Source organism: Fistularia commersonii, chromosome 35 (genome assembly GCF_037954325.1).
Source record: "Fistularia commersonii isolate RoL2024-O1a breed Wild chromosome 35, RoL_Fcom_v1.0, whole genome shotgun sequence".
In the NCBI taxonomy this organism is placed as follows: Eukaryota; Metazoa; Chordata; class Actinopteri; order Syngnathiformes; family Fistulariidae; genus Fistularia; species Fistularia commersonii.
The window spans coordinates 10,168,875-10,190,091 of NC_141318.1; the positions used below are offsets into that span (position 1 = coordinate 10,168,875).

The 21,217-nt window shown below is 38.3% G+C and overlaps 2 protein-coding genes across 4 annotated transcripts in view; one reads left to right on the forward strand and one right to left on the reverse strand.

The window, feature by feature from the left end:
* Positions 1-8,594, forward strand: part of gpm6ab (glycoprotein M6Ab) — a 41,154-nt gene extending 32,560 nt beyond the window's left edge. Inside the window, exon 7 of the mRNA XM_086142921.1 lies at positions 841-8,594. Coding sequence (XP_085999047.1) covers positions 841-993 — 153 coding nt within the window. The 3' untranslated portion in view covers positions 994-8,594. The remainder of the gene's footprint in view (positions 1-840) is intronic.
* Positions 6,751-20,894, reverse strand: dok1a (docking protein 1a). 3 transcript variants are annotated; one of them, XM_086142919.1, is made up of 7 exons: positions 20,777-20,894; positions 19,356-19,434; positions 17,380-17,519; positions 16,241-16,351; positions 12,979-13,048; positions 12,436-12,512; positions 6,751-11,823 (listed from the first exon to the last, which is right to left on the reverse strand). In XM_086142919.1, exons 1-7 carry the CDS (start codon positions 20,831-20,833, stop codon positions 10,966-10,968), a joined length of 1,392 nt encoding a protein of 463 aa, XP_085999045.1. In that variant the 5' UTR covers positions 20,834-20,894; the 3' UTR covers positions 6,751-10,965. The 3 variants fall into 3 exon arrangements, with proteins under 3 accessions (XP_085999045.1, XP_085999044.1, XP_085999046.1); XM_086142918.1 differs by having other exon boundaries at positions 12,340-12,512; XM_086142920.1 differs by lacking the exons at positions 17,380-17,519; positions 19,356-19,434; positions 20,777-20,894 and adding an exon at positions 16,560-16,766 and having other exon boundaries at positions 12,340-12,512.
* Positions 20,895-21,217: the final 323 nt, after the last annotated feature.

Here is a 21,217-nt window from a genome sequence, read left to right on the forward strand (position 1 = left end):
GTCTGTCTTAGATGGGACATCTAACTTGACTATAATCACTGAATGTTATCTTCTCTGTTGTGGGTGGTACCAGACTTAGGTACATGGGATGATATTAAGGGAATGCATATACAACTGAGGTTTGGGGCTTCAGCCTCACAGCACGAAGGACCCTGGTTTGATTCTGACGGGGGACCTTTCTGTGTGGAAGTTCACACTGTGTCTGCGTGGGTTTCCTTCAGCTTCTCCAGTTTCCTCCCACAGTCCAAAAACATGCAGTAGGTCAAATGAAAAAAATGGCAAAATTGTAGATGTGCGAATGACAGAGTGAATAGTGTCTGTTTATGTGGCCATGTGATTGACTGACATGGTGTAGCCTGACTCTCACCCAGTGGCTACTGGGATGGGCTCCAGCACCCCCGGCGACTCCTGAGTAGGACAAGCTGTAGACCATGGATGGATGGATTGATATGAAATTGAATGAGACAATGAAGGTTCTGGGCTTTTTACAGCTGATATGTATCATCTTTAGATTAAGTATATGGGGCAGGTGCAAGAAAATATGTTTGATACTGTGAATAAAATTATTCATTCACTGTTATATTCATATAAGACTTCAGGCCCAAAGGAAAAATCATTTGAGGGCCAATGTATCTCTGACTAATGGACTAGCACATATTTGATAGCTGAAGCACCAATTTTGGTGGAAATACATTTGGAATGTTTATCAAAAAAAGACTCACAGACTGTCATTTAAAATGCAAAATGTTGTGGTTACAATATTTCATTTTGCTTATGTTCTTTTTTTTGCCGAATGCATGTTGTCTTCTTGTATTCAGCCTTTCCTCATTCCCTATTCAGGTCCACTTCCTGATGGCACTTGCTGCTAACTGGGGCTACCTGAAGGATGCCAGCCGAATGCAAAAATATGAAGACATCAAGTCGAAGGAGGAGCAGGAGCTGCATGACATCCACTCTACACGCTCCAAAGAACGCCTCAATGCCTACACATAAACACACATACCCTACGAGAAATGACGCACACACGTACCTGTCAGACACACGAGATGACACACACACACATACACACATATACACATACACACATACACACATACACACATACACACATACACACATACACACATACACACACACTTGGATACAGAGACTGGCAGAAGCCAAAATAGGGTAAATATACATGAGTAAAATAAATTTAAAAATTCATTAAAATGCACAACTAAAGACATAAATAGGTAAAAATGATAAAAACACACACTAACATCATCCTAGTGTCGCTAGTTGATCGCATGCTCAGGTGGTCTATGCTAACACAGAGGCATTACATTGAGTCATTAGTTAAATTATGGGAAGCAAAATTAATGATTGCTTGAATTAAATTGTAAAATATATCTTGTCTATTTAAGGTTGTGTTTTATATTTGTCAAGCATGACCATTTTCACCTATGAATCATTCTTTCAGGTATACCTTTTATTTCTAGGTAAAACCAAAACCAAAAAGTTTCATTGTCACTAAATTAGTAGATAAATGTCTGCAAAAAAAAAAACAGTAAAATCACACAAAACATCAAATCACATCAAAAGTTAAAGAAAATGGAAGACAATATTACTTGAAAAAATACCAAAAAATAACCATCCCAAAGAATTGTTACATTTGTCATTTGTGTCTCCCCCAGTTTCTTACAGTGGTATGTTCCTCATCCTCTTTTCTATTTTTTTTTCCTGGAGGGGGGGGGAGCAGTTGTCTTTTGGGCCCAGTCTGATGATGACAACTGGAAAAGAAAATCCACCAAAATAAATTATGGACTTATATTCCAAAAAGAAAATAATTAACCAATTAAGCAGTTTTACCAAAATGCTATTGTCAAATAACAATATAACCTCAAATGTTGGATTCATGTGTTGAATTTTAGCCAAATATTTTATTTTGTTTAACGTATTCACCCATGGCTAGTCTTATTCCAAACACCACCATTGGACTTGAAACATGATACAAATTTATGAAAATGATGGAGGATGTTGACAGGTTAATGTATACAGCTTGGACCAACACATTATCCATGTCTGAACATGTCGTGGACTGTCTAGCCGTTAACATTTTGATCTGCGCCAGAAGTTTAGGCATGGCCATTATATTTGACTATCAAGATGGATTTAGTTTGAGATTTTTGAAAGATGGGGAACTTTGTTTATTGAGCAAATCTTGAAACAAAATCTCAAGGTCAGCTGTCCTAGAGTTCAACATCAAATGAAAACGAGCATCGGAATGAATGTTCGTAATACGAGACAACTTCTATTATCCATATAAAATATTGTTGTAGTTTCATATTTGATGCCTGAAGAACTTCGAACTTTGATTACTTAATACTATTTTAAAAAAGATAAAATGAATAAAGTACAATCATAATACATTTTCTCTTTTGTACTGTCAACCAGGTGGTTGGCTCACTAACTCTCAGCTGTGTGTTAGCATGGCAATCTGAGGCCCAAGATTTATAGCAGACACACGGAGGTGTTTAATGTGTACAAGCTCATAATTTACCTGGGTGGGGGGTTGTCCTATGTCAGGACTCCCTACTCCCTACACCAACACCTCAATACTTGCAGTACACACACACACACACACACACACACACACACACACACACACACACCGATGTGGCTGAATGGTCAATGTTGTGCAGGCAGTGTTGTATGGTGGTGTTCTGCTGTGTTATGTCATTTTGCCACATTATGATGACTGGTATTGAAGAGAAATATGGCCCCAGAGGAAATCTGTACTCCGAATGGGTACAAATGGGTAGCTTTGCCAATCCCCATCCCTTTTCCAACCCCACCACATATGTTTTTTCTCCAAATTCCGCTACATACTTAGCCCTGTTTCATTAGTTGTCATTCTTGTACATTCACAAAGGGCCTCACCAGGCACAAGGAGATAAAATGCACTTAAGAAGTGGTTATTTATGTTGATAGTAGAATCCAAAATGGATTTATGTATTTAAATCAGTCTCCCGGGGTTGAGCAGCAATTCATTTGGCAGAAAGACATTTAAGATGACTAATCAAACTGGGTGACCCTGATTCTCAACCCCTACCCCAGTTCCACATTTGTAAAAACTTGTAATTTGTCCTCAGAAACAGCACATCTTAGCAGCACAAAGTCTTTTTAATGTGTGATATATTTTCATTGATCTATTGAATAATACTTTCTCTCACTTTTTGGACATTTTTGCCACCATTTGTCAGTATTCTCCATGTGTGGTTTTTAGCATTGGGTGCATTTAAAGAGTGAAGGGGTGTAGGGTGCAGGGGGTTTTATCACATTCACACTTTTCATGCATTTCCATGGTTCCACACATAAACAAAGCTACACACAAAAACACAAACATGCACACACAAAAACACGAACACACACACACACATGTGTATACACTAATCATCTTTAAGACTCTTTGAGTTTCATGTTTTTCTTTTTTTGTCTTTTTTTTTAAACTGGAACCAAATTTGTCAGTCAGATTGTTTTTAGCAAGTCACCGTCAGACATAAAATGGTGAAAGCTGTTCATTCTGGGCGGTTGTTCATTGGTTTCAGAGGTGGTTTTCCCTCAGAGCAGGATTTTTTCAAAGGCATCGTTTGCAGTTGATCACATAAGCAGAGGTGAATGAGAAGGAAACAGCTGCATGGCAAAAGTGCATTTCAGATGAAAACATCACAGCAGATTGAATAAATCACATGTTGGTGCTTGATTGTAGGTTGATAATCCCTTGATTGATGCTGGTGATGGGAAGTCTAGGGTGTCAAAGGGAGAAGGTTGTGTCTGGGTGGGGGTGGAGCTGGGCGACAAAAGAAATTAGCAGCACTTTGGAAGATCTGCAAAACTAGCAGATGACTCACTCAAGATTTTGGATGGTTTGACAAATAAAAACAGGAGGAAAGTTTGAGGCCTGGATACTTGGAACAAGCTGAGATTTGTTCACAGGTCAACCTGATCACAGGTTTTATCAGGATAGGCAACATCAATTACAGTCGATGGAAAAAAATAGGATATTTGACTGTTATCACAAAGTCTGGTATATTAGTTTGATTTGATTCCACACGGTAAATTAAATTTGAATGAATTAAATTCAAATGAAATGATGGATTTCAATCCCACACACCCATCACATATATATATCAACTCAGCCATAGTTTTTTGCTCTTGTCGTTCAAATATGAGACAGACCATAGACCAGTGGTTCTTAACCTTGTTGGAGGTACATATGTGCATTCACCAAACCCTTCGTTATTGGAAAAATAAAATGTGATTTTTTCAAATTGAAGACATTGGAATATGTTTTACTGGTGCACAATATGAATCTGTTCAAAGACCAAAACCAGCAAAACATGATTTTCACACAAAAACAAAAACAGTTAGGATGCTGACTCCCATCATGTTCCGTTATACATGTGAATCCATATTGCACATATTCGTCCAACCACTTTCTGTTTTTGCTCAACATTATTAGTATGAAGGGATTAAAATATTAAGAAAGAAATCTCACACTGTACCATCATGACAGCCACAAGTTGACAACTGGGCGCACCAAAATCCCTGCAGCAAAAGCCAAGCTATTTAGCGTCATCAGCTGCAGCCAGTGATGGCCAAGCTGGGAGTGTCATCACAGTTAAATGATTTTGGTGTGTGTCTTGACCTCTGCCGAACCCCCTGAGACTGACTCACCAACCCCTTTGGGTTCGATTGAACCCAGGTTAAGAACCACTGTCATAGACTTTTATGCTTTCTATTTTATAAACTTTTATGCTCTCTTATGTCATACGAATGCTGAGGTTTTGGTGAGTGAGTGAATGCTGCAACAACTTGCTGCCTCTGCTCGCGAATTACTTGCCAGTACTAATGTGTACTCTTTGAACACGTTAGTAGGTGTCTCTAGGTGTCCTTGAATGTCAAAAAAGGCGCCTTCAAATAAAATGCATTATTGTTGATATTATTAAATAGTAATATGGAATTGCAGAGGGAAATTCTGAATAAAGCATTACTGTCAGTATATTCTGATGCTTCCCATTTGCACTGGTTACAACCGGTGAAACCAGATCATTCATCTTTATAAAAAATGGAGAGTAAATCCCAACATAATGGAGCTGGCTTTCAAGATAACTACACATCTTACATGCAAAGCCACCTGAACTGGGTTTCTTTTTGCTTGTAAAGAATAAAATACCCAGTACAGTGAACGAAACAATCATGAGGCTCTCCTTTCTCTTTGTTTGAATTGGCTCTGTCTCACATTTGATGTAATGACACCAGAAATCGGAACAGACGGGCTCAGTAAGACTTGGAGGTTTGAGATGAGGCTGTGCTACACCGGTTTGGAAACGATAAGCTTTAATAGACCTTTATGCGGGCCCTGATAGGTCTCCTCTATTGCTCGAAGCAAAAACCCTTGTTTTCTCTAAAAATAGTGCTTTTCTTGACTGGACTTACACTTCTCTTTGCTGACATAAGATTGTTGAAGGGCAACACCTCTCAAGTGTAATCAGCACGCCAGTGTGTTGTGTTTGCTTCATGTATAGTTCAATTGGAATAAAAGGAATGTGTGTCGTTTCCTCTAAGCTGTGAAGGAAGGTAATTCTTTACTACCAATATAGAGCACTGAGAGGTGATTATGGTAATACAGGTAATAACGGGTTTGATTTGGTAAAACTACAAGCACAGATAAATACAAACATACACATATGCACACACGCAACCCACCACCATCATCACTCTGAGCCATAATTCTTTGCTCTTTTAATGTTCACAAATAACATTTCACTATTTTATTAATAACCTTTAATGTTCGAAACGTTTTAAATGTGAAATCATTTAATTAAAAAGTGTGCTTCTCCTTTTTTTCTTGTAGGCCATGAAACCTACATGAACTCTGTATAAAGATATACATATATGTGAAACAGGTGAGGTGAGCAGCCAAGAGAATGATTTTCTGTAAAGAAGGCACAGGGTCTGGAGGATGTGGTTCAGTCACAATGTCCTGAGCTGCCAGTCCTCATCTCAGCTGCATTTACACACACACTAAGGATACCAAAGGAGGAGAGAAAAAACAATAAATAATGTGTTTCAAGTCTCTTTGAGAGACTATTCTAAAACGTAGGGAAAAACACTGACGTCAAGCTTTAAGCTGGCTTTAATTTTGAGTGTGCAGTTACATCTGGGGTAATGACAAATGTAAAGACATGCCAGTAATTGTCAAAAGATGACACCCAACCTCTGATAAAATAGCCCACTCATACCCCACTTTAAGGAGAACTGACTGATACAAACATAGTGGCAGATGTGAATGGTTCATTAATAAGGTCCACTTTAAAGATGTAGACCAGGTCCAGATTGAGCTGAATGACAAAGTAAAGTAGGGATAGTTGTGAGCAAATGAAACAATGGCAACTAATCAGTATTGAGCTTCCATCAAACTGCAGAAGTATTCTTTGCTTTTCTTTTCTTCTTGGGGTCTGGTTTTGGGAGGGTTACATGAAATAGTTGGCCAAAATTGTACATCTGACAAGCTGGACAAATATCAACTGAGAGGGATTGTGACAAGGAAAAGATGTGCCATACAGAGTTCTTTTTGTGCATGTGTTGCCAAATATTGTAATGTCAACCTTAATTTGGACTTTTGTGTGCATTGAAGCCAGGATTTACCTGAGCAAAATACATAAATCATGGAACCTACAGGCCCTAAAGTTGCTTGAATTCCTTCATGAAAAAAAATGTTGAACAGTTATCTTTTTGACTGTGTAAATGCAGCTGAACGAGGCTAAATGGTATTAAAGAGCAACATGAGGCCCGTGAAGGGGGACTCCCAACAGAATCCTGTCCTGTTCAGGTGTCTTGGCTGCAAAAAGTCAGTATTTTTAAGGGTCTAGTTTTACAGTAACAGTATTCTATCATTTCATTGCCTGACAATGGATGTCTTGTCAGTGTTTTTAACCTCAGATAAAAAAATAGTTTTTTGTGCACTTATTGACCATTGTGAGCTCTCTCTCTCTCTCTCTTATTCTTGGTGTATAAGTGCATTGACATCCCCTTTGTGGGGCCTGTGTATACTCTTGCAGCATTGGTTTAAACCTGAAGAAATAATGATGAAAACGAATGAATTCATAATAATGAAAAAATCTTATACTTAAAAAAAAAAAAAAAAAAAAGACAGTGAATCTAGTTGTTGTTTGTGGCATGGTTATGCATTTAATGGTCATAATTTTAAATGATTAAATAATACAAAAAAAAAAAAAAAATCCACTGGGGCTGTTCTACTGTTTTTGTTTTGTTATACACTTTTTGTGTGCAGTATTGCAGTCGCTGTTGCTAATGGTGTTGCTAAGCTAAACTTGCTTGCTCAGTTGTTTATCACCAGAGCAATATATTGTAGCAGTTTGATGAAGTCACCAAGTAAAGAATCATTCATTTCTGGCATAAAAGTGCATGACTCTATGACTGCAAGTCCTAAGTGATATGATCATGGTGTTCTTTATTGTTTCATCTAATTAAGCAGATTTGCAGATGTGGTGTAATGTATTGCTCTGGCCACCCGTTACCCTTTGCCCGCTGCTGCCCACATCCTCTTCCTCATGCAACTCCCACTGCAGCTTTTAATGTCCCATACATATCCATTGGGGGCATTTTCAAACTGAATTTCCAGTGCCCAAGACAACCACTGTGTGTGGCACAAGAGTGAGCCATCCATACGGAAAGCACCGTGTTACCTAGTAACAAGCATCGACTGCATTACTGAAGCAACCAAACGTCATCTGTAATGGATGTAGACTTAGGCTGAATAAGCCAAATTCATGAAGTAAATTGGAGCTGCACAATCATGTTAGACAGTTAGAAAAAGGATGAGGAGGCTATGACGGTGCTCACTAACAAATATTTTATTCCTCCTCATATGAATGTGGGTCATTTATACTCCTGGAAGAATGAGCGAGGAAAAGGATGTGTGCCACTTGCTCTCCATTCTTTCTGTCTCCTTGTTTCATCCACAACTCCTCGTGAAGATGACATGTATACTGACACGTTCAGACTCCTCGTCCTTCTTGTCTGCCCGCTGACCACCATCTAGCTCCGCATGCATATGTGACATTCAGCATTCTGTGAGATTTGAAAAAAACATGGTGTCAGATATCTCTCACACTGTGAGCGAGATCTGATCTGTTTTTTTGTTTTTTTTTGATTAGTAGAAGAAAATTAATCAGCATGACAACTCAGATCCTCTGTGCCTGAGTGATATCAGCTCTTGTCTATCACAAACTGAACCCTAACTCTAAAAACTGAAAGTGACGATCACCTGCCCCTGATCCATGCATCACATCAAGCTGGACATTTTGGACGTTAGGAGTAGTTTTTGTTTTTTTCCTTTCTTTTCTATTTTTCAGTATCTCCATTGTACACTTTTTTGTAGCAGGCTTTGTCGGACTCACTCCCCCATTTTTGTACATATCTGTGCCAATAGCTTGGGCAGACAGTGGCTTTTTTTATTTGTAAAGATTTGCTTGCATATATAAATAAAATTAAATAATACACTTGTGTACTTGTTAATAAGGGAACATGTGGAGTCTGTGTCTTCATTTCATTTCACAACAACTGGACATATTAACTATATATGTATATTCAGTAATACTCTTGGTTTACACTAATTGACTGCCTAAAACCTAGTATTCCATCAAGGATCAGATAATTTGAAGAGATTTTATATTCTGAAACACTGAAACAACAATGACCAGACAAGGAACATAGTAGCGGTTACATCCCATAAACTTGATTTCCTGGCTGCATAGCTCTCTGAATAAATAACTAGAATACCATCCATCCCCAACAATGTTGTCTCCATTAGTGTATTTGTTGCACACGTGAATGATGATGTTTCAGTGTGTAGGTTTTGCGGGTTTAATTGTGGGATGTAACACAGACATTAGCCACATTACTGGCATCCAACCTCTTTGCCGCCGACACAGCACTGAACTAATGCTGTGACCGCGTCTCGGCAAACTAAATACAGTTTTCCTTATTTACAAAACCAGTATAGCAATTGCTCCCATTTCCCCTCTGTACATGTACATTTACACACATTCCAAACCGACACTCGGCTCCAATACACAGTAGTCCCGCCACGAGGCTACAGTTAGCTAGCGGCTAGCGATCGCATGCTATTAGCACTACCCAAGCTACTGTCGACCTCAACCCTACAAGTTAAACGCCCATTCACTCACTTCACCGGGACTCTTTCGCCCGTTTCTACCTATTTACGTGTCTTTTATAAATCTTTACCTGTAACACAGACATTAGCCACATTGCTGGCGTCCAACCTCTTTGCCGCCGACACAGCACTGAACTAATGCTGTGACCGCGTCTCGGCAAACTAATCACAGTTGGTTTCACACCATCCTGTGGTGGAATGTGGTACTACATACTTACGAACAGTGATTGAGAGGAAAGGAGCAAGTTGCTGACTCAGGAAATAAAATAAATTAAATATCAAAAAAAGGGAGGGGGGGTGTCTGGTCTTTGCACTCTCACATATTGACTGATTAAAATTGTGTAGAATCAGGAAGGACTATGGAAGCCTGAAGGCCCTTTATTTGGTTTTGTTTTTTTTTAATTGTGTATTTGTATCCTGATTGCACATTTACATGCTCAACCATTTAAAAAACAACATATTTTTATGCAGTTATATTCAAAGACTTCACCACAACAAAGTGGACACTTTTCATTCATCTATCTGTTTTTGGGCTTGAAAAAATCAACAAATTATTGTTGATAGAATCAGCAATTTCTCTTTCATTTATTAAAACAACAATAAGTACTATATGAGATTAATTACGAGAGCTGGTGTCAGTGCCATGATTATGTATTCAATCATTTAAAAAAGGATATATACATATATATAAAATTTTCCTTACATTTTTGAAATTTGTTATAGAGATTCATTTAGTCATCAAGAAGTCACAACAAATAAAATTCAAAGAAATTAATTGATTTAAAATGCAGTGGACACAAGATAAGTAACTGAACTATTTCCCACTGCGGGATGATTTAAGCAATATTCTATTCTATTCTATTTTATTCTATAGTACTGAATAAGTCACTGATCATTTCAAATAATTTCACAGGATGAAAAGAGGTGAAATAACATACACAGAATTGATCTTTTTCAACATATACATGTGATATTACATGAGGAATATAAAACAGTCTTAAGGAAGGTCTTACATAAAATAAAAATGAATCTGTTAGGACTTGAAGTACCAACAAAACAAACAAAAAAAAAAAAAAAAACAGAAAACATGAGAAAAAGGTTACGGTAATCTAATAAATGCCATTGTGAAATTGGAACACACTAGTGTTCCTGAATATTGGACCTGAACTGTTTTCTAACTATATCTGAAGTAATAAATCCTGCCGCTAGCTCCACCTCTTAAAATACGTTTTAGAAAATCTGAGAAACGTTATAATACGTTATAACGTTATAACGAATATAAATGAGGTTTCAAGTGACATTCTGTCCGTTCTGCATTTTACAGAGTGATGCAATTGCATTTATATATATATATTAATATATTATATTTATATATCATACATAGATATATATATGTATATATGAATGATATTTTGAAAATAAATATATATATATAACATATAAAACCGTGTTGGATGAAGAGCAATATATCTTTACAAATGGAATACAAAACGATTACAACTTGGTAGTGATGGAAACTTCCTCCTAGGAAGATAATAAATCCTTATTTTTTGAGTTTGTTTTCTGATCAAACTTAAACTAAACTAATAAAAATTAAACTACCCAAGTTTAAAAATGTACTTTCACAGCTTTTAAATAATATTGTAGAAGGGAATCCTTGACTCTCTCTTGATATTGTCATTTTATTGTCACATTGTCATGAGAAACTTTAAAGCGCTGAATTAAATTATCCCCAGATTTTCATAGATTATGTCATCTCGAGATGGGTCTGTGGTTATGCTGGTTGTAACAGGTATGGTTAAGGAGGATGAAATAGGTCGAGATGACGGAGGTTTTTTGCATACTTGAGCATAAAGATGGGCAAATGGGTCTAGTTTGGTTTTATTTTCATGACCCGTAGATGTATTGTCCCTCACAGGTTCAGTGTAAATTGGCTCATCTTCTGTATAAGACTTTGTTTTACTCTGGCTGATATTCATTTCATTCTGGACTGGAATGACTTTATCGAACACTTCTGAATAAATTGAATCTGTGTGACACGGATTTGAGTCAGGTGAGTTTAAAGTAATTTTGATGGGCTCTCTTGACTTTGGGGCTTGAAGTGGGAGAATACTTGCAGGGTCTATATACTCTGCTGTGGTCATTGATGGTTTTTCAAAATTCTTGATGCAGTCAACTGGATCAGCATACACTGCTTCCATATAAGTACAATTAAAATCACCAGATGGTTGATCAAACGCGGGCACCATTGGGAGAGGCATGAGGGTGATAGGAGCAACAGTCTCTGGTGACCCAGCAGAACCATTTGGAGACCGCCCAATCTTTTCCGAGGTGTCCGAAGTTTTGAGATGATTTTCCAGGAGGGCAGCCACCCCACTCATGTCAGGTATGTTTGGGAGGGGAGACTGAGCCATGACGTTGGTTACAACACCCTCTAATTTGCATGAAGCGATGCTTGAAGTCTTCTGTTTGATTGCGCTCTGAATCAAGGAGAATATTTTCTCTGCCTGCTTTGTCTCAAAGCTGAAGGTTCCAGGACCACTCGTGCACCGCCTCCCTGCTTCAATGGTTAAAGCCAGCTGTTAAGAAAACAAAAAAAACGGGCAATGACAAAGCTTCTTGTCACAACAGAGAGCAAAGCAACATTACATTGTCAAAGATCGAGGGACACTTGCATTAATACTCAATGTGCAGTCAGAGGAAAGGTGGCTCAAGGACATAAGAGATAGATTTGCACATTACAACAAGAGTTGAAAGGTTGTCAGAACGAGTCTGAGTGAAAATTGTGATGCATCAAAAAAAGGAAAAAAATCTAAACATATATTGAAGTTTAAGGAGGATAAATGGATCCAGAGAAATGGTCCTTCACTTAAATACATTTTGTTTTGGATTTTTTTTGCCTGTAACAGATAGTTACAGGGGATAGAGACTAGAGACAAAGCGCAGGGGATATTTCAGGCATAAAAGTGTGAATCAAAACGGGAAAAAAAACACCTGTATGGATTGTATCATACTTATTCCAATGTTTCACTAATTATTTTGTGATGTAATTTAAGTATCAAATATTGTAAGAAACTGTATCTCACATATCTCACCTTATCATTTCCATATCGTCTCAGTTGTTCATATGGCCATTCTGTTACGGTATTCATCTTTTGAGTGTCTTTTAGAAGCAAGGCCTTTTCCCCTACCTGCAGCCAGTAAGACCCCTCCAGGCCGCAGCGTACTGCTGCATCCGACCTCTGCACCACCACCCAGAAATCTGAAGCTGGAAGGACAAAGAAAGAACAACTCATCACTCCGTACTGTCATATATTCATTTTTGCGTTTTTTCTCAAGCAGCTGTTGCAGTTAAACAAACAAGGCTTTTTTCGATACACTGTTACTGTCACTGTTCTACCCACATGGGTAGAAGAAGAAATAGCTTTAGTGTCCCATTTAGTTATTCATACAGCACAACATGACCACTTCACCATGGATGAACCATGAGCAGAAGAGTTAATGAGCAGTGCCACAGGGGTCAGTTAGGGGTTCTTTGTCTTGCTCAACAATACTTCGACAGGGTAGAAGGAGTGTGGGACTCAAACGAGAGATGTTCGGCTCCAAGGTCAACCATTCCAACACCCTAAGCCACGCCGTCCTTGGTAGGGTGCTTGTTCCATGGATTTTCCAAACTGGAGGAAAAGACTTGAGAGGATGAAAGGTAGATAAAAATTGTGAAGGAGCAGACTTACCTTCACCTGCTGTGACATAAATCTGGTTCTCCTCCATGTAGAGCTGATTTGCTGCTGGGCTGGTCATTTTCTGAGGAGACATCATTGAGAGTCAATATTTAAAAAAGGAGAGAATAACAGCCTTGATTTCAAGTAGGTATTAGAAATAAAAAGTTTCCATTTTTGTCACAGTCATGTCGTGTTGGGATCAATCAATCTTCTTCTTCTCCTTTCAACTTCTCCTTTCAACTTTTCCCTTCAGTGGTCACCACAGTGAATCAATCTTCTCCATCTAACCCTATTCTCTGTATCTTCCTCTCTCACACCAACTACTCACACCAACTACTCACTACATCCATAAATCTTCTCTTGGTCTTCCTCAAGACCTTTACCATTATATTCACTATCCCTCCTCTGTACCCAACCATCTCAATCTGGCTTCTCTGATCATCTTTCCAAAACATCTAACATGAGCCGTCCCTCTGATAGACTCATTCCTGATCCTATCCATCCTGGTCACTCCCAAAGAGAACCTTAGCATTTTCATCTCTGTGACCTCTAGCTCTGCTTCCTGCCTTTTTGTCATTGAAACTGTCTAGGCCATACAGCATTTGTGGACTCACCACTCTCTTGTACAACTTTAATTTCATTCTGGCTGATCTTCTATCGCATAGTGCCCCTGACACGTTTCTCCAACCATCCCAACCTGCTTGAACCAGTCTCTTCACCTCTTTTCCACACTCTGTTGCTCTGGAATGTTGACCCCAAGTACCTGAAATCCTCCAACTTCTTGATCTCCATTCCCTCACCATTCCACCTGAGTTCCTCTCATTCACACACATATCCTCTGTCTTGCTGCGACTAACTTTCATTCCTCTCCTTTCCAGCACATACCTCCACCTCTCTAGATTTTCCTCAGCCTGCTCTCTGATCTCACTACAGATCACGATGTCATCTGCAAACATCATGATCCATGGAGATTCCTGTCTAACCTCATCTGTCAGCCTGTCCATCACTACTGCAAACAAGAAGGGACTCAGAGCTGATCCCTGATGGAGTCCCACCTCCACCTTGAACTTCTCTGTTATACTTATAGCACACCGTACCACTGTCTCACAGCTAGCATAACTTCATTGTATGGCTCATCAACTTTATCCCTCTATAGTTGCCGCAATTCTGCACATACCCCCTATTCTGAAAAATGGGCACCATCACACTTCGTCTCCATTCTTCAGGCATCTTCTCACGCTCTAAGATCCTGTTGAATAATAATCTAGTCAGAAACTCTACCACTGCCTCTCCAAGACACTTCCACACCTCCGCAGCTATATCACCAAGACCAACTGCCTTTCCACTCTTCATCCTCTTCAATGCCTTTCTCACTTCATTTTTACTAATCTCTGCTACTTTGTGGTCTACAATAGCCGCCACCTCATTTACCCTTACCTCTCTTTCATTTTCCACATTCATCAGCTCTTCAAAGTACTCTTTCCATTTTCCCATTACTCTTCTAACATCTGTCAATACATTTCCCTCTCTATCCTTAATCACCTGGACCTGTTGTATATCCTTTCCTTCATTATTTCTCTGTTTCGCCACACTGTATAGATCATTCTCACCCTCCTTACTGTCCAACTAAGCATACTAGTCATCGTATGCCCTTTGTTTTCCCCTTGCTACCTCTATCTTTACCTTATGCTGAATCTCCCTGTACTCCTGTCTATTCTCTTCAGTTCTCTCAGTGTCCCACTTCCTTGCTAACCGCTTTCTCTGTATATACTCCTGCACTTCCTCATTCCACCACCAAATCTCCTTATCTACTTCCAGATCACACACCAGGTACTCTCCTACCTGTCTCCCTGATAGTACTAGCTGTTGTTGTCCAATCATCTGGGAGCTCTCCCTCTCTCCTCAACTCCTCCCTGAAAGCCATGCAACACTCCTCCCTTTTCAGGTTCCATCACTTTGTCCTCTGCTCTGCCTTTGTCCTCTTGATCTTCCTTTTCACCAGAGTCATCCTACAAACCACATTCTACGCTGTCTGGCTACACTCTCCCCTACAATAACTTTGAAGTCACTTTTCTCTTTCAAGTTACCTCGTCTATACAAGATGTAGTCTACCTGGGTGCGCCTACCTCCGCTCTTATAAGTTACCCTATGTCCCCTGTCTTTTCTGGAAAAAAGTGTTCACTACAGCCATTTCCATCCTTTTTGCAAAATCTACCATCATCTATGCCTCTGCGTTTCTATCCTGTATACCAAATCTACCCATCACTTCTTCATTCCCCCCATTCCCTGCACCAACATGCCCATTGAAGTCTGCACCAATCACCACTCTCTCATCTCTGGGGATATTCTGCATCACTTCATCTAATTCATTCCAGAACTTCTCCCTCTCCTCAAACTCACATCCCACCTGCAGGACATAGCCACAAACAACATTGACCATCACACCTTCAATATCCAATTTCAGACTCACAAGTCTATCTGACATTCTTTTCACTTCCAGAACGTTCATAACAAACTCCTCCTTCATGATAACTCCTACTCCATTTCTCTTCTTGTCAGTATCATGATAGTTCAACGTACAGCCTGCTTCCAAGCTTCTAGCCTTATTACCTTTCTTCCACCAGGTCTTCTGGACACACAATATGTCCACTTTCCTTCTCTGCATCATGTCAACCAACTCTACCTTTTCCTGTCATAATCCCAATATCCAAAGTCCCTACTCTCAGTCCAAGACTCTTGCCTTTCCTCTTCTGTCTCTGCTTCCCAACATGCCTTCCTACTCTCCGTCTTTGACCTACAGTGGGCCAGTTTCCATTGGTTCCCTGTAGGTCATCAGTACCAATGGCAGTCATTGTTCATTAAAAGATAATAATGTTAAACATTATGAAAGCTAAAAGGAATGATGACATATGAAAACTAAATAAAAACTGGAGTAAAAAATTTAGCTGTAATGTGGGATGCTGATGATATTACCAACTTAGGTTTTACAGTAAATAAGCTAAGTAGACCCAAAGACTAAACAAATAATAGATATAGCAAATAATATGATGAAATAGAACTATGCACATATTATCGAACCAAAATCCATTCTAAAAAACATAGGCTACATCTTGAGTTGGCTTTTGAAAATGTCAACAAACAGCTGTTTAGTCTCATCAATTGGAGGAGACACACAAAAATATCTAAATGTTCCTTTTTGAAAATAGTAATTTAAAAAAATGATTTGTTGCAATAAAAGAAGTGTGGCAACAATTGCAATTTCTTTTTTTCGTACCTGAAAAGTGTTTTGGCACAGTTTTTCCACCCAGTCCACACAGTCATCTTTTAATGCTGCAAAAACCATGGTTCTGTCCTGTGTCTCCACACAAAATGCCGACATGTTCTCCTGCAAAATGGTATTCACTCATCCATCACAGAAGCATATATAGATTCATATACAAAGCTTTTAAACCTTTTAAAGTATTGTTTAACTAAATACGGATACAGATGTATGAAGATGATAACAAGCAGGAAGCAAAATTCATCTTAATTTTTCCATTTTCAGTATTCAGTCGACGCATTGGTTTGATTAGTGAAATAAGCATACGGTTTACCTGAACGTATGATCAATATACTGTAACGGTAAAGAAAAAAAATATAGTTTCAGGTCAGACCGGTAACAATGAGATAAAGGTCAGGAATTTACAAAAAAAGTAAAGAATGTATGATGTAAAAAAAAATAATTCTTAGTCATCTAACAACTTTTAAAAAAAAACAGTCCTCAGACATTCTTCTCCTTCTCATTCTTTACAATTATCATATTATTTTATAAATTTGTATTTTCATGTGATTGTGAAATGTGATATTTTCAAACATGTTCATATTAGATTTTGTTTTTTGTTTTTATAATAATCTAATCCTAATTTCCTGGGATCTGATTTTTTTTTCTTTTTATTCAACTTTTGAAAATGCATTTCTCAGATAACTGGTTTTAAATTGTCCCTTGAATATCATTTGTCAAAAATGCTTTTTTCATTGTTAAATATATAGTATGAATAATTGTTTTTTTTTTTTAATTATGCTGCTTACGATGCTACGAGAAATCCAGGATAAAGAAATATTATTTATATGATCAATATTAAGTCAAACAATTTCTTTGCATTTCCTTTATATTAGGCCATTCGTTATATTGTAGTTAGATTGATGTTCAGTGATATGTTAGGAACAATTGTAAACATTTGTTTAATATCACTTTTGAAATTTTCTTTTGACATTTACTGTCATTTACCTCTTCATCCAGCATATTCAGCTAGATTCTCTACGTACATAAATGAACTTTTTGAACGTTTCAATCAGGGTGCAGTTTTTGTTTAAACCACTAGATGATGGTAAGCCTCTGCACTTGAATCTGTCAGAGACAGCATGGGAGCTGACCATGGGACAAGCCTCGGCGTTGGGCGGGAGTCTCAGGACGCTGATCAGCTCGGACAAGCGAACTATTTTGGGTTTCTTGTCCCCGTGAGGCGTGTGATGTCTCCTCAGCCCGACGCCATGATCACCTCCGGCAGCGCTCCCTGTCGGACAGACAAATATAGCACGGTTATAGTTACAACCTTGCTAATACTGGAAATTAAACAAGTCATATCAGAGCCTCTTTTTGTCAATTTGTCACCTCATTTTGTGGCACTAAAACCCTGCCATACTGCAGCTATGACACACGATTGCGCCTTTTCCCTCCTATTGACTCAGCAACAGTCCACACCGTTAAATTAAAAGTATATTGGTTTACTCTATCCGTCTTGTCTTTATAGAAAAACCGACAAGAAAAAATCATAATAATAAAACAAAAACAAAATATAGCTCTCTGATGTAACAATTACCAAATAAATAAATAAAAGCAGAATGTAAATCAGCAAGTATGTTGTTAGTTGACTGATTTTTTTAAGCAAATGAATGGGTTGCAAAACATTGACATTGACATGGAAAGTGCACAATATTCTGGGTATTTTTGTGCAAATCCCCATGATACTAACTGTATAAACCTATAAGGCAAACCAGCTAGCCACCAAATCTTGGATGTGATTCAATAGGAGGGGTCTCTTGCCATGTGATACTGAACCATATTCACTAATGCCTATTCAATATGTTTCTTTTACTCAAAGTTATAGGAACTAAACACCAATAATGGATAAATAAAGATGAGCCCTATTAATATAAGTTGGTGTTTGTGTTTGAGCCTTGTAGACGACAAAAGTAAAAAAAAGACTCAAGGTATATGTTTTATGTTCTTCTCTCGTGCCTCTAATGGCTGTAGCCTCCACCCGCCACATATAGATGTACAATTATGAATTGGAGTTGGATCAAGCACATACATTTATATATATGTAAAAATGTTAGTATATAATTAATTTGAATATATGTGTACATTATATGGGTGGCACAGCAGTTAGGCCTCACAAAATGAAGGACCCTGGTTTGACTCCGACAAGGGTACCTTTCTCTGTGGAGTTTGCATGTTCTCCGGGTTCTCCAGTTTTCTCCCACTTACCAAAAACATCAGCAGGTAAACAGCAGCAGGGCAATTGGGAAAATTCCCCCAAATGAATGAGTGAGTGAGTGAGTGAGTGAGTGAGTGAGTGAGTGAGTGAGTGAGTGAGTGAGTGAGTGAGTGAGTGAGTGAGTGAGTGAGTGAGTGAGTGGTTGTTTGTCTACATATGTGGCCCTGCGATTAACTGGTGACCAGTTCAGGGTGTACCCCGCCTCTCATCCGATGACAGCTGGGATAGGCTCGAGCACCCCCCACGACCCTGATTGCAGGATAAGCAGCAGAGGATGGATGGATGGATGTCAATCATATACATGTGAGTGTGTGTGTATATACATAGATTATAACATACATATTTAACAAATGCACTATGAGCTGATCAGTTAATTCTTCATTTAGCTCTTAAGTTGAGACAATACTAGAAAGGTGTTACCTCATGCAAATGTATCCATTACATAATAGCATAATGGCCCTATAATAACATCTGCCTGTGGGATGATTCTCTGTTAACCTGCATGGCAAGTGTGTTTTTCTGTCACTGAGAGTTATTGCTTTTGTTCTACATAAAATCCTGTATTTCAGAGGTGTGGAAGAAAACACCTTTGATGTATTACATATTCACCAAGGCTGACTACTAACCCACCCCTACACACAAGCAAGTGGCCAACATGTAAATCTGCTACTGAGGCCAGATCTTTAGTGCGATACTGCCATAATCCGCTAGTAGTTTTAGCAGAACATTTGAAAACTTTTATCAAGATAAAGGATTAAAAGAATGTTCTTGTGAGAGAAAATGGAAAATTGGCTATTCTGTGGGATCTGGGTAATATAGACAACAAAACCTATGTTCATTATGGTTGTGTACCTTCAGTATTCAGGATCTCCAGTCTTCCCACTCCACTGCTGCTGGATGGTAGCAGAGACAACCAAACCTGCTTCCATTTCTGGGAGGAAATAGAAACAATGTCAAAACCTAGGGCACCTTGGGATACAGGGTATGTTTCATCAGCTGGAAACAGTTCTCGTCATATCAAACACACCCTCAACCTAAAACCTTTTCCATGGATGTATGTTCCAGCACTCCTTTGCGAGACACAGATTGTTAAACATTAGCCATATCCTAGTACAATGACATCAATCATTATAAACCAGTACAAAGCCTCAACCTTGCCCTGTCTTCTCAAAAGAATGGAATTACCTCACTTGCTTTGGGCTCTAATATCAAAAGGAAATGTATTATTTTTGAAAACACATGTGAAAATATCCACAGCCCTGGCAACATATTCAGAGGATTTTTAAACTTCCTTAGTTTATGTAAAATATTGCATATATTTTTCTATAATGTATAGGTACGATGATTGAGTACACATTCGTGCGGCCAGTTTGAAATTTTAAATGCATGCATTTTATGCTTGAATTATTGTGCACATTGAAAATGAATTAATCCGTGGTATAAATAACTGTCTATATTTAGGATAAACAGACATTAGTGACTTTTTAAAGGTAACATATGTTGACATGCATCATATAACAAAAGAACGAACAATTTTTCCATTTCTTCTTTTGTGATGATGCTATACCAATTTTTGGTGTGTTTGTTATATGTTAAAATGATTGATACGTTTATTTTTATATGTATTTCATGAAGATGTGAAGGTATTAGAAGCAATTTACTTACAGTTTTTTTTGTTTGGTTGTTTTTTTAGATGTGTCATTTACTTATTTTTTTGCAACAACTGTCTCAGAATTAGTTGTTCATGATCTTCCTCCATCTTGGATTTTTAAAGATAATCTCATGATCAATCAGCTGACCCTTTTAGATTTCTTTTCTTGTAATGTGCCGCAGCACTTAAGAGTAAAAAAACATGTCAAGTTAATTTTTGAATGAACAATACAAAGGTTAGCATATCATCCATACACAGTTTGCAATGTGTTTTTGTGTGCATGTGTCTGCCTGGCAGTGCTGGACAGGAATGTATTGAATGCGTTGCAACTTGTTCATCTTTGCTGTGTCTATCATTCCTGCCAGAGAAAAAAACTTAAAACATAGACCTTTGGCCAAGGGTTCCTTCACTCTGCTTCAATGTATCTGATGAAACTGACGAATCATCTGTTAATGGTAATGTTATGCTTTGCTATGCTTTAAGTACAAGAATGTTGTTTGTCTTGGTCACAAATTTGCTGTTCTTGAGTTATTATCATTTTACAAAAGGTTTCCAGTTTCTAACAATTTTTCTAAGACGGCGCCATTTTTTTTACCAAAAAGGGAGAAAAGAAATAACTCACTCTTCCAGCTTTGTGAGGTCGAAGGTAAACCGTCCCTGTTTTCATATGAGAGTCCATAGAGGGAGCAGAGGTTCTTGGCTAACCTTTGGATCCAGAGACATATGAGCTTAACTTCTCCTTCCTCAGTAAACAGAAGGTTTGGGGCGTGAACTCACTCAGTCATTCTTGGAATATGATCCTCACCTGAAACTCTGTGGAGGTGTGGCTACGATTGCAAAAATAACAGCCAACTGCAGTTTAAGAAAACAAATTTCTTATCTACTCTGGTTTCTATTTCATTTCTTGAATTTATTCAGTATCAGTATCAGTATGTGTGGGATTTATGTCCCAGTCCAATTAAGCTGATGTGTCTAATGTTTTTCGTCAACAGATGTAACGTGTTTCTCATGTTTCTCGTAATCATAAAACGACTGCGAAGAGACATTAAGTGAGACATGCAGT